The following is a 14840-nucleotide window of genomic DNA, read 5'->3' as shown; positions in this document are numbered from 1 at the left end:
TAGAAAAGTACAGTAAGTGTAAATAATGGGGGCATTGAATGGAAGAATTGTATCTGTGATCAGAAAGGAAAAGAGTGTTAGAGAAAAATTGATTTCAAGAGTATGGGTGCATTTGATCATCATCGCGACCCTCATGAGCTATTTATAATAAGTCACAACAGTTGGTTTCTAATTTTAGTAATGCCTTGGGTCACGCTATCTTAGATTGGTCATAGAGCTTTAAAAGGTACACGGTGGAGGTTATTTATTAAGTTGACTTAATTGAATAACTATATGGGTTTATTGTTCTAATTGAATGGTGTGTCCAAGAGGCCTCTTTATTGAAGAGTGTGAACAAGAAGACTCTAGCCATTAAGTTGTAAAGGAGTTGTTATATTTAAAAGCTGAATATGCTTCCAAATGCAAAATTATAACTCAAGTGAAAAGTGTGATGAGGAACTCTCTAAAATGGAAGTGTGAGCAATTAGCCTTGGGCAATTGGTGTCATGAAGAAGCTTTGAATCAAAGTTATAAATACAAGCTCTTGCAAAGTTCGAACCATTCTATGAGCATTTGATTTCTTAATGTTTGTGATTTGTGAATTGTGACTATCAAAGGTTTGACTGAGAAATTTGTGAATTCTCTCCAATATTCAGCACTTTGAATTGGATAATATTGCCAACAAATTTGCCACATAATCCGATTACTGGTTTATCATTTGATTCGAGGTTCGAAATATTTATGTTGGTGAAAATTAATTATCATTGCTGCAAATTGATGAAAGGAAGGATGACTTCCTTAGGCATTCATATCTCTGCAAGATTACACAGCAATTGACATCGTTTGGATGCACATTGAGGGTCTGCAATCACAATTGCTGAAGCAGTGTTCAAACTACTGCTAGCTGCGTTCATTCTTGAGAAGCAGTGTTTCACATCTTGGGGCTGCAGTTAATATTTTGTGGGCAGCGTTTGAGCATATTGAATTTGCAATTGTTGATAAAATTAATTCCTACCACCAACATGGAATCCAACGTTGAGCATTTCCATTTGCCAAGTTCTTTGAATTAGTTAGATTATTGCTTATTGCATTTGCAATTGTAAATATTTACAATGTCTCGTTTAGTAAATAAAGTAGGCATTGAAGTGTGATCATTTTCCTTGCATTTCCAAGCATTGTTACTTATATATTCTGAAAAACCAAAAAATTATATATTGCAAAAACACAATAAAATTACAAAACTTCCAAGTAATAAAAAAAGGCATTCTTCAGCACAAGATTGTTTGAGAACCAGCAGGGCTCTTTACTGTGGTATCAGAGTGGTTTCCTGCCAGCCTACAGGGAACTGGGTTCATTTATGGCACAGCGATTTATACCAGGAGTACATTACACTTGCAGGAGACTTAGTTTGGCACTATGGAGGACAGAGATTTTGGTGGTTCTAGTAAAGACAGATGCTGGTTCAGGTATGATATTGACAAAGAGGATAGGGATATGATCAGGGACCTTGCATAAATTTTATAGGAGATATTGGAGGCATCATTGATATAGCCAATCTGTTCAAAGATAAATTTAAATAAAACAATTGGAGATCTTGGAGGCATCGCTGACATATATATCTATTAAATAAACTTAATCTATTAAAGAAAATATATCTATTAAATAAACTTAAAAACGTAAAACACACTAGTAAAAAATCAAATTCATAAACAAAAAATGAAAAATAAACAAAATATAAAATATAAAAAATATAATATAATAAAAGTACATAAAATATATATATATATGCAAAGTCAAAATGATGTGTGTGTGTGTGTAAATGTATATTTATACACATACATATATGTGCATGTGTGTGTGTATCATAGTTACACTGCCCTGGGGGACGGGGGGACAAGTTTCCGAGACAAGGGGACAGAGGGGCCTTAATTTGGGGACGGCAGCAGGGGACCCGGGGGGGAGGGGTGTTATATATACTATATACTATACATATGGTACTTAAAATGCTAGTTATGAAAAGATGTATTGCAATATTAAATATAAAGATGTAAAAGAGTAAATACTTGAACATTGCATTGAATTGGAACATCGAACATTGAACATAAATAGTCAAATCAGCAAGTAGTTAACACCGAGAAATCCCCCCATCCTCGGCGGAGGTGGTAGAATATGGTGGCACTGTTAGGGACGGGTGAACGGAGTCCCCAAGTCCCCGGTGCGTGGGGCAAGGGGGGGATGCATCACCATGTTAAAATGGTGTATGTGTATGTATGTATGTATGTATGTATGTATGTATTTTTTGTTCATAAAAATTATTGTGTGTATAAAAAGTTGAGATCTCATGCAGTGACTATATTTGCAAAAGCAAGGCTTTACAATTAGCAACTATTATAAGAAAAAATAAGGCAGCAATCACTAATGACTTGGAGAACTAAATGCTGTGACTTCGTCATCAGGAACACACGCTGTCAAAAAGAAGACCAAACACTGTAAGGTACAATGCTGACCAATCTGATGTTATAATCACACTTATCTTAAATCAATTTTATAGCTCTTAGGTGAGCAATCTGTGTATAGATTGATTTAAATAAAATAATTGGAGACGTTGGATGTATCTCTGATATATATAATATGTTTATGCTAATAAACATTAGTGTGTAGATAGAAGCTGTGATCTCATGGAGCAATTATATTTGGAAAAGAAAGGCTTTACTATTAGCAACTATTACAAAACAAAAATTAAGGCAGTAATCATTAATGACTATGAGCAGCGATGACCGAATTAATACAAGGTGTGATTTCTTAATGATAGATAGATATCCACACCAGATTGAGAGAGGAATTATGTCAGAATTGAGGAGCAGATTGTAATGTGGGTCTTTCAGAAGATTCAAAGGCAAAAGAAGAGTATGCAAACAGACTGCCAATAAAAGGAAGAATTTTGTAATACAAAGGTAAGCTTTTGAAGAACCTGCTTCAAAGGGTTGCATTTTTAAATAATTAAATTTGAATCTATATTTAAAATTGTAAGTCAATTTCCCCTTATTCGTGAAGATGTATTGCAAACCTCAACATTTTGTAAAAGTTAATCCAAATCATTAATTTTGAGCAAATCATAAGTCAAATCATGAACTTCTCGCAATAATTTTTCCCATTCCCCAACTTTTTGCATGCCTCAAGCTAAAAGCTTAACTTTCCCCATATTTGGAGTCAAAACATTAATTTTTATGAAAGAATTTTCAAAGCACAAACTTTTTGCAAAAGTTTTTCTCAAACCTTAACTTTTTACAAATCCTAACCCTGAACCCAAAAAAAATTGCAAAAATTTTGCTCAAACACAAACTTTTGACATTTCCTAACCTCAAACTCCAATTTTTTACATCTTTTTGGTCAACAGCTTAAACTTCGCACAAGAATCATCAAAAGACAAGCTTTTTGCAAATCCTAACTCCAAACATGAACTATTATGAGATTTTGGTCAAAACCTTAACTTTTGCATTTATTTGGTCAAACGTGAATTTTTTGCATGTCTTGACCCCAAGATTTAACTTCTCGATCCTTCTGGTCCTAAAATTTCTGCATGTTAAGAAATTTGAAACAATCTTTCAGCAATTTTCAAGAAAATGCTGATAGCAGGTGAAATGCTAAATTTCACAACCTTTGCCAGTTCCTTCTTGCATGAGCTAAATTGGGAGTTTCGATAACAGTTCACAGCCATCCACCAAAGCATGAAGTGTTGTAGAGTTGCACACAGCGTAGAAGCAGTTGCTCTGGTAAACCAGCACAAGTGCATGAAATCAAAATGTGAAAGAAGACAAAGCAATTTAACAGTTTGACAGGGTGTCATAAATGCACGGCATTTCATTGAATGCAATGACTGCAAACTTTTCAGGAAATAAATCAATTCCAAAAGCTTTAAAAAAATCTGAAGGAAAAGAAATGGGAAGCTATAAGAGTAGGTTGAACAATGTTCCGCCAGCTCCTCACTCTCCATGCAAAGAAGTTTCAGTACAGAGTGTGGACACCCATCAAACTCTAAAGGATAGACGAGGATGTGCAACAGCCATTTGAAGGAATGCTTCCCAGAAATAGAATTATATGGAGTTCCATGATTTCTGGCTTTGCTCAACTTAGGAAACTTCATGAAGCCAGCATGCGTGAAGTTTCAGTACAGAGTGTGGGCACCTATCAAACTGTAAAGGATAGAAGAGGATGTGCAACAGCCATTTGAAGGAATGCTTCCCAGAAATAGAATTATATGGAATTCCATGATTTCTGGCTTTGCTCAACTTAGGAAACTTCATGAAGCCAGCATGCGTGAAGATGTAAGAGCTTCAAGGCAGGGTTTGAATACGCACAGCAAAATGAAGTCAGATTTTAATCAAAAACGTTTTTGCAAAACATACAGCTTACACAGGGCATGTGAATATTTTGACATAATGCCAAACTCATGGATGTCGTGATTGCTGACAGTGCGCAAATGGGCATGTTGTAAAATTTTTAGAAACTTTCAAGTTATTTCAATCAGCTAATGTAAAGAAAATTTCCACAACCTTGGTTGCGCTCTCCCTATCTGTGCTATAATAGAAGCTTTGGCAGCTGCATATTGACATTCTTCAAGGCATTACTAAAGGAACCTCCATCTGATTTTATGGTTAGAAATGTCAGTAGATGTCCATGTGAAGAGTGGACAGAGCAAGCACAGTAACTGCTTGAAAAAACACCTCAACGAGATGACATAAATTAAATGACTACAGACTGTGTTGAGATGGATTTATTGAAAACGGTTTAGCAACCAACGAGAAAAAGCAAATGGCTTGTGTAAAACCAAATTACAGAACTTTTATTCACATTCATCGTGCCCGTGCCACAATGTGGAGTCACAGACAAAGAGACAATTCTGTTTAAACAGAATGCTTGAGATGAATATGCAGACGTAGAAGCATAGACTGGTAACATGAATGTTTAACAAAATTGTTGGATAACTCAAGATGTGGCCTGTAAAAGAGACATCAGATATTATCATTGAGAATGCATCAGCTAGACACCATGCAAGATGTTGAAGTATAGATAAAGCAGATGAGCTGTTTATCAAAATCAGAAATTAAAAATCAGAGACAAAACAGATGAGTTATTTGTCAAAATGTCTCAGTGAGAAGTCTTTGCATGGTAATGATATGCTTGCGGAATTCCCATAAAATTAGATATGTTAATAAAGTTATCCAAACTTTCAAGCATGCTCAATACCAAATTCCACAACCTTTGTTAGCATGATCCAACTCCTTTTCTTAATGGGAGTAAACACATCCACCAAAGCTTGATGTCCATGAGCTTTCGTCACATATTATAAAAATGGAAATACTCGAGGTAAGCATGCAAGTAAAATGTGGAATCACAAAGACTATCACTGGATTTTCTAACAGAATGCATCAGAGAGAATCCCAAGGAATGAAATGAAATGATATGATGACATGAAATGATATGATGGCAGGCATTGACAAAACCAGTACATTGAAGAAGATTTAGAAACTTCAAAGCATCTAAAACCATCAAACAAATTCCAATCATCAGGTACAACTTTTGAACAGCTTTGCAATTAATCCTTTAACAGCATCCTTCAAAGTTATGTAATGGGGTATGGGTATCGATCAAAGAAGTTCCATCCCATTGTAACAAATAATTAGAAGAATTACACAGAAGTGAGACTTTCAAAACTCTCGAGGCAATCAAGATGGCAGGTTCAATACCAAATTCCACGAGCCATGCCAGTTTCTACCCAGCGGCCACAATGGAACTTTCAAACAGATTGTTAATCATCTAACACCAGAAATTTTGACCAGAAAACTCGTTTAGAAAAGAACACAGATAATGCAAAGCTCAAACAACGAATGTAATGGTTTTAGATGCCTTTTCATGGCATGTAATGATTGAAATTTTGTGTTAAATGCTTGATGACATGGATGCAAAATGTGAAGGATACAAAGCCAAGACTCACAGGATGTTTGATAGAATACGTTGAAGGTATGTCATCTCAAGAATTGAGCGTAGAAAGTGCATATAGAGAATTGTGCAAGGAAGCTTTGAAATTTCTTACAGAGGGGGATTGCCTCCTACAAAGATATTACAGAGCATTCTTCCATTTTTATGCCAAGACTCTAGAAATTTGGATAGAATGGAACAAGCCTGACACAATTATGGAGAAATATGATGCAAGGAATCAAGCCTTTCTTCATTTGAGTAAAAACGATATCTTCCAATCCAGTGATGACATTGATATGTTTCTAGGACATGGGTATTTAAATGATGATGATAATATGTGCAATACTCTAGACAACAGTCCACCAAATCAACTATTCAAGTAGGAAAAATTAATTCTACCCATTTGTATAACCAGTGTAAAAATAAAGAGGAATTCCTTAACAAATTTAAAGATCCAATTTTAACAAGGTTTGACATGTAAAATTAATAAAATCGACCATGGCACAAGTGAAAGCCATGCTAAAGGAAGAAGCTAAAGAAATGGAGAAAACAAATGGTGAAAAGGAGAAGTGTCAAACATGAGGTTGTGTATGATGTTGTGAAGAATAAAAGAAACTCATGGGGATGGACTGTTAAGAAAAATAATGACACAACTGGGGGGTGAACCAGTTGATAGTAATTAAACTTGAATCCAAACTTATTATATCCAACTCCAATAAGTAAAACAATGAAGCAAAACAAGAGATAAACCATGTACAATGACACAATGATTTGTTGAATAAGGAATAATATTATCAGAGGGAAAACTTCGATGGGGATAGCACCCACAAGATAGTGTATTAATAAATAATTTCCTTGTGAAAGGATGTGATAATGTTACAAGCCAATTAAAATGCATTCAATACAACATTCCCTATTAGAGAACATATCGTTGTTAAGAGACCTTAAACACCTATTAGAAGGTTCCAACCCTATTAAAGGCTAATAGGGAAACAACTAAACCCACTGGCTAAATTGCTCTAGCAACTATGAAGCACAATCTTCAGGATAACAAATCCAACAATACTGAATTGATCAATCTACAACTTAATTGCTTGTACAGGTCCTTTGAAGCCCAATACCATGTACCAACATCAACTCTTCTCTGGTCTGATTATCCAGCATACAAGCCTACATCAAACATCACATACACGATACACGGATGATCTCAATCAATGAGAACATCTTTCCTTTATACCCACTACAATTACTAAATTAAGTCAGCTTATTAGAGCTTCCCCAAAGCACATTTAATTGCATAGGACCATGATATGGCATACACGCATTTTTAAGCATCATTACAAATATTATATTAAGGTTCCCACACATTAATACAATTAATACATTTTACAATGAAGATCAATACGTTTCCAAAACACAGTCAGATGACAGTAAAACATATCTCATGTTTCACTTCAGCAATCTTTCCAGAATAATCTCTAAGCCTTGCTATCACAAACATGTCTTCAACAACGATCTGAACTCGTCATCATTAATTCTATCTCACTAATAAGATATAGCCAATATACTAACAATTGTCTCTGACAACACTTCCTGAACTCTGGTCTGCTACCAGTCTTCACCAAAGGATCTGTAACTTAGTCAATACTCAACATAATCGCATAGCTTAACCTATTCTATACCAACTTCAGTGCCATAATCCTCTATGATATACAAAATCATAGTCTGTCATGATCACACAAACATATGTTGTCATAAATGACAAAACCTGTCATTAATACAACACATAACTAGCACATCCAAGAGCCAGCAAGATCTCTAATCCTAACAATCTCCCCCTTTGGCATTGATGGCAACATATAATAAAAAACCATCAATACAAAACATAAGCTTCTAAATACAATTTTTTGAATATCCTCAACATATACGACCTTTGCAATTTTCTTAATATCCTCAACATAAATAGCCTTTCAAGCTTCTGCTACTCAATAGATCTTACTTTTGGTTTTTCACTATATTTCGCGCCCTCTAACATCAATGGCACAGGTGCCAATATGCCAAATATCAATCTGAAGTGCTCCCTCTTTTATGAACATCTCCATCAAAGTACTTGCATTAGATCAAACCAATCCAAATAAGAAAAATGTATGTATGCCAAACAAACACTATTATGCAAGAAAATATTACATAAGAACTCTATAATAGTTTTGCTCATTGCGATCACCCCACCTAAAAAGCACTACCAAGAATCACATCCAAGTGTATGAATAGTGCTCTTAGTATACTGGATTGATCCCTACTAGTTGTGACATTACCCCAAGCATGCCACTAAGATAATCAAAGGTGTCCTTAGCCAATGGCTTTGTAAATACAAATAGAATTTGTTCCTTTGTACTCTCACATACTCCAATCTATTCTCTTTCTCAACAACTTTACCTCAAAAAAAATGATAATTGCAATATGTATACTCTTGGAATGTAAAATTGGATCATTTGTCGTACTCACTATACTTGTGTTATCACAGTGCTTAATGGTAGATTCTAAAAATACAATATAAATGCCCTTTAGCATTTTTTTCATCCACATGATCTGATTACATTTGTTAGCAGATGCAACATATTCTTCCTCTATTGTGGATTGAGAGATACAATCTTGTTTGTTACTCGACCAAGGTACCAATCTTCCACCAAGAAAGAATGCATCACCACTCGTGCTCTTCTTGTCATCAACATTTCCTACCCAATCAGCATCAGTATATGCACGTATTGTAAAATCATTAGATCTATCATACTACAAGCCAAAATCTATTCTTCCCTTTAAATATTTGAAAATTCTCTTTACTGCTGCAAAATGTGTTTCTTTAGTACCTGCTGAAAATCTCGTCACTATCCCAACTACGTTTGCCATCTCTGGCCATGTATGAGTCAAGTATCGCAATCCTCTAATCATTGACTTGTACCTCATTTGCATGGCCACGAGTGCGTCATTTTGTTAGACAATTTACATCCATTCACCACAGGTGTTCCAACAGGTTTACAATTCTCCATACCAAATCTCACATGCAATTCCTTAAGATGCTTAGTCTAAGATATAAAAATGCCATCTTTGTTCTGTGTTCTTTGCAATCCTAGAAAGTATCACATTCACTAATCATAAACATCTCGAATTCATTCTTCATTTCATTAGAAAACTTCTCCCTTGCTTCATCATTACCTCCAAAAATAATATCATCAACAAATACTACAATGATCAACAAGCCATTTGAAATATTTCTAAAGTACATATTATTGTTTGCATTTCCTTTCTTGAAACCCAAACTCAATAAATGGTTCTCTAACCTTGCATACCACGCTCTAGGTGTTTTCTTTAGTCCATACAAAACCTTCTTCAGCTTGCATACCATGTCTTTATCTCCAATCAATGGGAAACCATCAAGTTGCTCAATATATACCTCTTGCTCAAGTTTGCCACGCAAGAATGTTGACTTCACATCCATTCGATACACTTCGAGATTCTTGTTAGTTGCATAAGCCAAAAACATTCTCATAGCTTCTAGTCTTGCAACAGGAGCAAAAGTTTCTTCAAAAAATGTAACTTCTTGTTGTCAATAAACTTTGCATACTAACCTTGCTTTGTTTCTTACAACTTCACCTTGTTCTTTCATTTTGATCCTGAATATCCTTTTTGTGCCAATGACATTCTTATCTTTAGGTCTAAGCACCAATTCCAATGTGTTATTGTTTATATCTTCTCAAGTTCTTATTTCATTGCATTTACCTAAAATTCATCTTTACATGCCCTTTTCAATAGTCTTAGTTTCAACTTGATAAATCAAACAAGTTTCTTCTCTTACCTTACCTTACCAAAGATCTGATCTTCAAGATGATTCCTTGCAACATATTTTGATGTTCTCTGTTCTTTTCTAGGTCCGTCAATCTATGCACGTATTTCATTATCGAATTAAAAGAATTGTTCATGTTCTATGTTTTGATGTATCATTGTTCTCTAACTTGTACTAGCCTAATTTGAAATGTCATTTGAATCATAACCAAGTGTTCTCTCTTGTACTTGAAATCTTTCATCAATGCTAACATTTGCACTCTCAACAATTTTCTTCAATCTCAGACTATAACATCTATGTGCCTTACTTTTAGTAGAATAACCAAGGAAGATGCATTCATCACTTCTAGGATCAAACTTCCCTATATCATCTTCTCTTTTGATATATCATCTTCTCTTTTGATGTAACACTTTGCTTCTAAAAATTCTGAAATACTTCACAAGAGTATGACCAAAACATAACTCATAAGGTGCATATTTTAATAGCATCATTACCAACTCTAACTACACTACCATCATAGCTATTAAACCCAACAATTTATCTTTGTCACCTGACATGTGATGTGAGCTTCCATTGTCTGTCATCCAATCAGTTTTCTTTTTCTCAACATGTGATACAGGTGCCTTTTCTTCTTTAATAGGAATCTCTTCCTCAATAGCAAAAAACCCTATCTCATCTTCATCATCTTTGTCTAGAAAATTGATTTCCTTAAATTTTGTTTCATCAACACTTATATACAGACAATCTTTTGGAATTTTTGACTTATAAGGCCTTCTAGGTTTAACTTTTGGTTCACTCTTTGGACATCTATAAGAGAATTGACTAATTTCTTTGCAATGCCAACAAATAAAAGCAAGTTTCTTACCTTTTGGTTCTCTCTTTGCAATTGATGAAACAAGCTCATCAATCTTCTTCTCCTCTTCTTGAATTTTTGTCCAATCTCTTGTATAGTTTCCACTAGTGCTTGCAATCTTGGTTAGTACTCTTTTTTCATTATGTACACTAACTTTGAAATAAGTCTCAACTCTAGGAAAAGCATCTCCTGATCTACTAGTCTTAAAAGCTTGCAATTTTCCAATCGACATCTCTCTATTAAATCTTTTATCAAAGGAATAACTTCTTCTATAAAATTTTCCTTATATTCTTTCATTCGTTATCTTGGTATATCAAATTATATTTTCTTTCAACTTCCTTGTAATTTGTCATCTATTGTAAAATCCTACTTGGTATTCATGTGTCTATCGCTGGGGTTTCTGCCTTCTATTTTCTTTATTTTTGTTTTGCCTCCTTTTTGTACTTTCTGGTGAGAAGTACTTGAAAATACCAAATAATGCCCATCATACGAGGGAGCTACCCCTCTCAAATGCAGAGGAAGATTTCGTAAATCATTATTTGATCAAAATCTCTCCAACTCTTGGCACAATTTTCACTGCTCAGAGGACGAACAGGGTCATTCTGAAAAAAGCATTCGCAGTGACAAGTTTGTTAACCAACAAAGCTATGGTTCGCAAGGGTATTTGTTGTGTGGAGGAGGATGAGTACCCAAGGTGTTAATAAATATGCATGACTGAAAATGTATCAGTTCAATCAACTTTTAAGATGGCATTCCTGAATATGTGAACTTAGAGTTAAGGTGTTCAATGTAGTAATTTGCCATCACATTTAATTTACCAAAACTATTTTTTGTATTTAATAACAATTCTGTTTTGTTTAGCCTTCTTGAGTGGACACAAATGCTTTTTATGGGGATCTGATGAGCTTGATTTGTACCACTGTTAGCAGCTCTCAGATGCCTCATCCAAGTTACTGAAAGCAAAGCAAAAAAAATCAATAATAATAATTTATAGAATAATTCAATTATCTTAGCTTACAACATTATTCAATAATCTTAATTTAAAACATTATTCAATAATCAAACTCTCATGAAATTGACAGCCGACTCATCAGCTGCCGTCTCAGACTGTTAGTTTCTCTGCTGCTTGAAGGAACCAGCCCAGCTATAAATTCATCCACTATCAACACAAACACCACGAGACTTGGGTATGCCTATAAAGATATGATCATGTTACCCAAGAGAATGTTTCCAAATGGGTACAAAGCAAACCTTTAAAGTAGGAAAAAATATGCAATTTTGGTGTCTGACTTAAAAGAGGGGCAGATTGACAAAGTGTGCAAACAAGAATGAGAATATCTTCACCTCGGGTACAAACAAGGCATTTCTCGGACCAGTTGCATTTTGAATAGCTGTTCGAATATCGTCATCTGTTAGATCATCGCATGGATCCACGAGCTGTGGCACAGGCAAAAAATACCATATAATTCAATAAATTATGCAAAAGAAAAAAAACTAACAAGCTTGTGACTTCACATTGAATACACAACTTTACAGGACACTTTGGAGAGCTAAAGACTTTTATGCGGAAATTTTTGTTTCAGCAATAAAATTATAGATTAAGTCAGTACCTCCAAACACTTGACATAAATTGACTGAAAAATATAATGGATTCTTGCTCCTCCTGACAACTCTGCTGTAGACATTTCTTCGTTTTTACCCTCCACCACTGAGGTAAATGCTGCTTAATAATCAAGGAAAGGAGAGTAAGAGCATGAATAATAGCCTGAAGAGGTTACTCTTATCAAGAGTGTCCAACAATAAATCAATTGTCACCAAAAAAATAAAATTACTGCAATCTTTAATTCAGAGGTTGCACTTTAAAAAGATTTAAAATTGCTGTAATTTGCCTTTTTCTGTAAATCAGTAACATGCATGCCTTCTCTTTCACCTCAGCTGTTTTTTCTCAATGTACTTTGTTTCCCTATGCATTATTTATATGGATTTTCACTGATTCGCAGCCAATTTATCAATAATTAGAAATTTATAATGGTATTATCTTCACTTTTATGTTTCCAGTGATAATATTACATGTTCCCAGCACCTAAATTAATTAAGAAAATAGAAAAACTAAGATTTTTGCCAAGATTTTTAAAATTTTGAAAGGACAGATGTTCTATTGAAAAATTACTTTGGACGCAAGAACTCATCAATATAAAACATGGCACCTATTGAAATCAATGGTAATACAATATAGTATTCCCCAGAGGATAGGCATTGATTGCCTAAAGTTGATTCCAATAGGTGTGGCAAGTAAGAATACTGTTGTTATCCAGCCTAATTTCAGTTTCTTACTTGTGTAAATGTTATTCTCTTTCTTATCTTTTTATTTAAGTTGTGCATAATTCAGAGACATGGCCCAACTATACTAACTGTAAAACCAAAATTTGTTGTGCATGCAATAGTTTAAAGTTAAACACTATCCCTAAACAAAAGGTTTGGGGTCAATATCTCAACAGGGACATGTCAGAAAGATTGCAAGCAATAAGTTAACAATTAAAATTCAAACTGAAATAATGTAAAATACCTTCAGAGTATTTTGTCAGAATGTTGAGTAACAAAACTCCCTGGCTCGCCTATAACCAATCAAACACAAGAAACAACACGAAGCAATGAATGCCAAATGAAAAAGATTAGCAGTTAGACAGCAAATAAAAGATGCTCTTAGAATGACCAAGTGTGAAATCAGAACATGGGTTAGAAATTTAAAATAGATACAACAGGTTTTAATTTCGATATAAAACAAACCTTATCATTAAAATAGATACAATAGAATTATAGATACAAATCTTAGTTGATATAATTCTATAATGCAAATACTATCACCTTGCAGTTCATTCAGTTTCATGATTCACTGTTATTTGGATAACTTCAGGAAATGCTACTCTCAATTCAATACTTTGGCACTTACCCTAGATTCTGTGATCTCACCACCTAATGTGGAAATCTCCTTCACCACACTGACCATTTGAGCATTAATCCGTGCCTTCAGACCAGGTAGAATTGCTCTGATGTGTTGTACCAAAATCTGAAGCCAAGCAAAAGAACGATGAAGTTAAAATGAGACAATCCTATTAAGTTGAGACAACAATTCAACATCCAATAGCTTGCCAGGACCAAAAAAGGTCTTTGAACCCCAACTTTCTTCAACATAGTTATGTACACATTGAAAACCAAAAGTATGTGGGAAAGGCATTGATATATTACATGATTCAATTTTTTTGCCAATTGTGGGATGCCGCATCTATCAGCTAACCTGTGGTACACCTACAAAAAACAATCGAGTAAAAAGTTAAAAACTATGCAACTAGTTCGTGTAAATAATAATATTTCAACTGGTGCATTCAACTATGTATATGAGCTACAAGTTAATCTTACCGGACGACTACGAAAAAATTTCTCCTCATAGGCAAGAGCATCTTGAATACTCTTATTCCCATTAATGTCCTGTTTCACAACATTTGCATCAAAAGAAATTTTAAAATAAAAACATCAAATATTATCATCAAAGTAATTAATATATCTGCAAAATGATTGCCATTTACCAACTACAATTTTTATTGTATATGATGCATCCAGAATACTTGCAAAATAAAAGCTTACAGGAAAACAATGAACACTATAGATATCCTTCTGAATTAAAGTTCATAATTCTCACGTCACAGTATAATCTATAGATGAACTGCCACTCACGACTCCTGCCATATATTTCCTTATGTTTTATGGCATAATAATGTTTTGTGTGGTTTTTATGACTCGCAATTCTAAATTTAAATTAAAAAATGTTGAAACTAGAATTTGTCGTCGTCAACCAAAAATTATTAAATGAATGCATAACAGGAGATAGATGAAATACTAGCAACAATATAGGACTGGATGAGTATGATGAGAGCACTTGAACCAAGACTTTGTTAAAATTGTATGTTGAAACTGTTGGTAAACTTTTAAAAAAATTCAGAGTGAAACTATAATTAGAGTTGAAATATATCTTCAAACAACTTCAAAGTGGACATAGAATAAGATATCACTCTCCACAAAGCACAAGAAAACTTAATAGACAGCATACTCTACATACCAAATAATACAATCACATATGCCATTCCGTGTGAAGATGCATTATAAGAATAACATATAAAAACTTACCCAAAG

General features: G+C 34.2%; 1 protein-coding gene across 3 annotated transcripts in view; it reads right to left on the bottom strand.

Annotated features, from left to right (window-relative positions):
- The window catches only part of LOC149559215 (dynamin-related protein 3A-like), a 67415-nt gene that overhangs the window by 16931 nt on the left and 35644 nt on the right, over positions 1 to 14840 (bottom strand). For all 3 annotated transcript variants that reach the window (XM_089833139.1, XM_089833138.1, XM_089833137.1), the window contains exons 6-11: positions 14070 to 14138; positions 13899 to 13958; positions 13603 to 13719; positions 13219 to 13267; positions 12263 to 12372; positions 11997 to 12089 (exon numbers count right to left, since the gene is read on the bottom strand). In XM_089833139.1, coding sequence (XP_089689265.1) covers positions 11997 to 12089; positions 12263 to 12372; positions 13219 to 13267; positions 13603 to 13719; positions 13899 to 13958; positions 14070 to 14138 — 498 coding nt within the window. The remainder of the gene's footprint in view (positions 1 to 11996; positions 12090 to 12262; positions 12373 to 13218; positions 13268 to 13602; positions 13720 to 13898; positions 13959 to 14069; positions 14139 to 14840) is intronic.

This window comes from Cupressus sempervirens, chromosome 5 (genome assembly GCF_028749045.1).
Source record: "Cupressus sempervirens isolate cs-2001-9-10 chromosome 5, ASM2874904v1, whole genome shotgun sequence".
NCBI lineage: Eukaryota > Viridiplantae > Streptophyta > Pinopsida > Cupressales > Cupressaceae > Cupressus > Cupressus sempervirens.
This window is presented reverse-complemented; position numbering and strand designations above follow the sequence as displayed.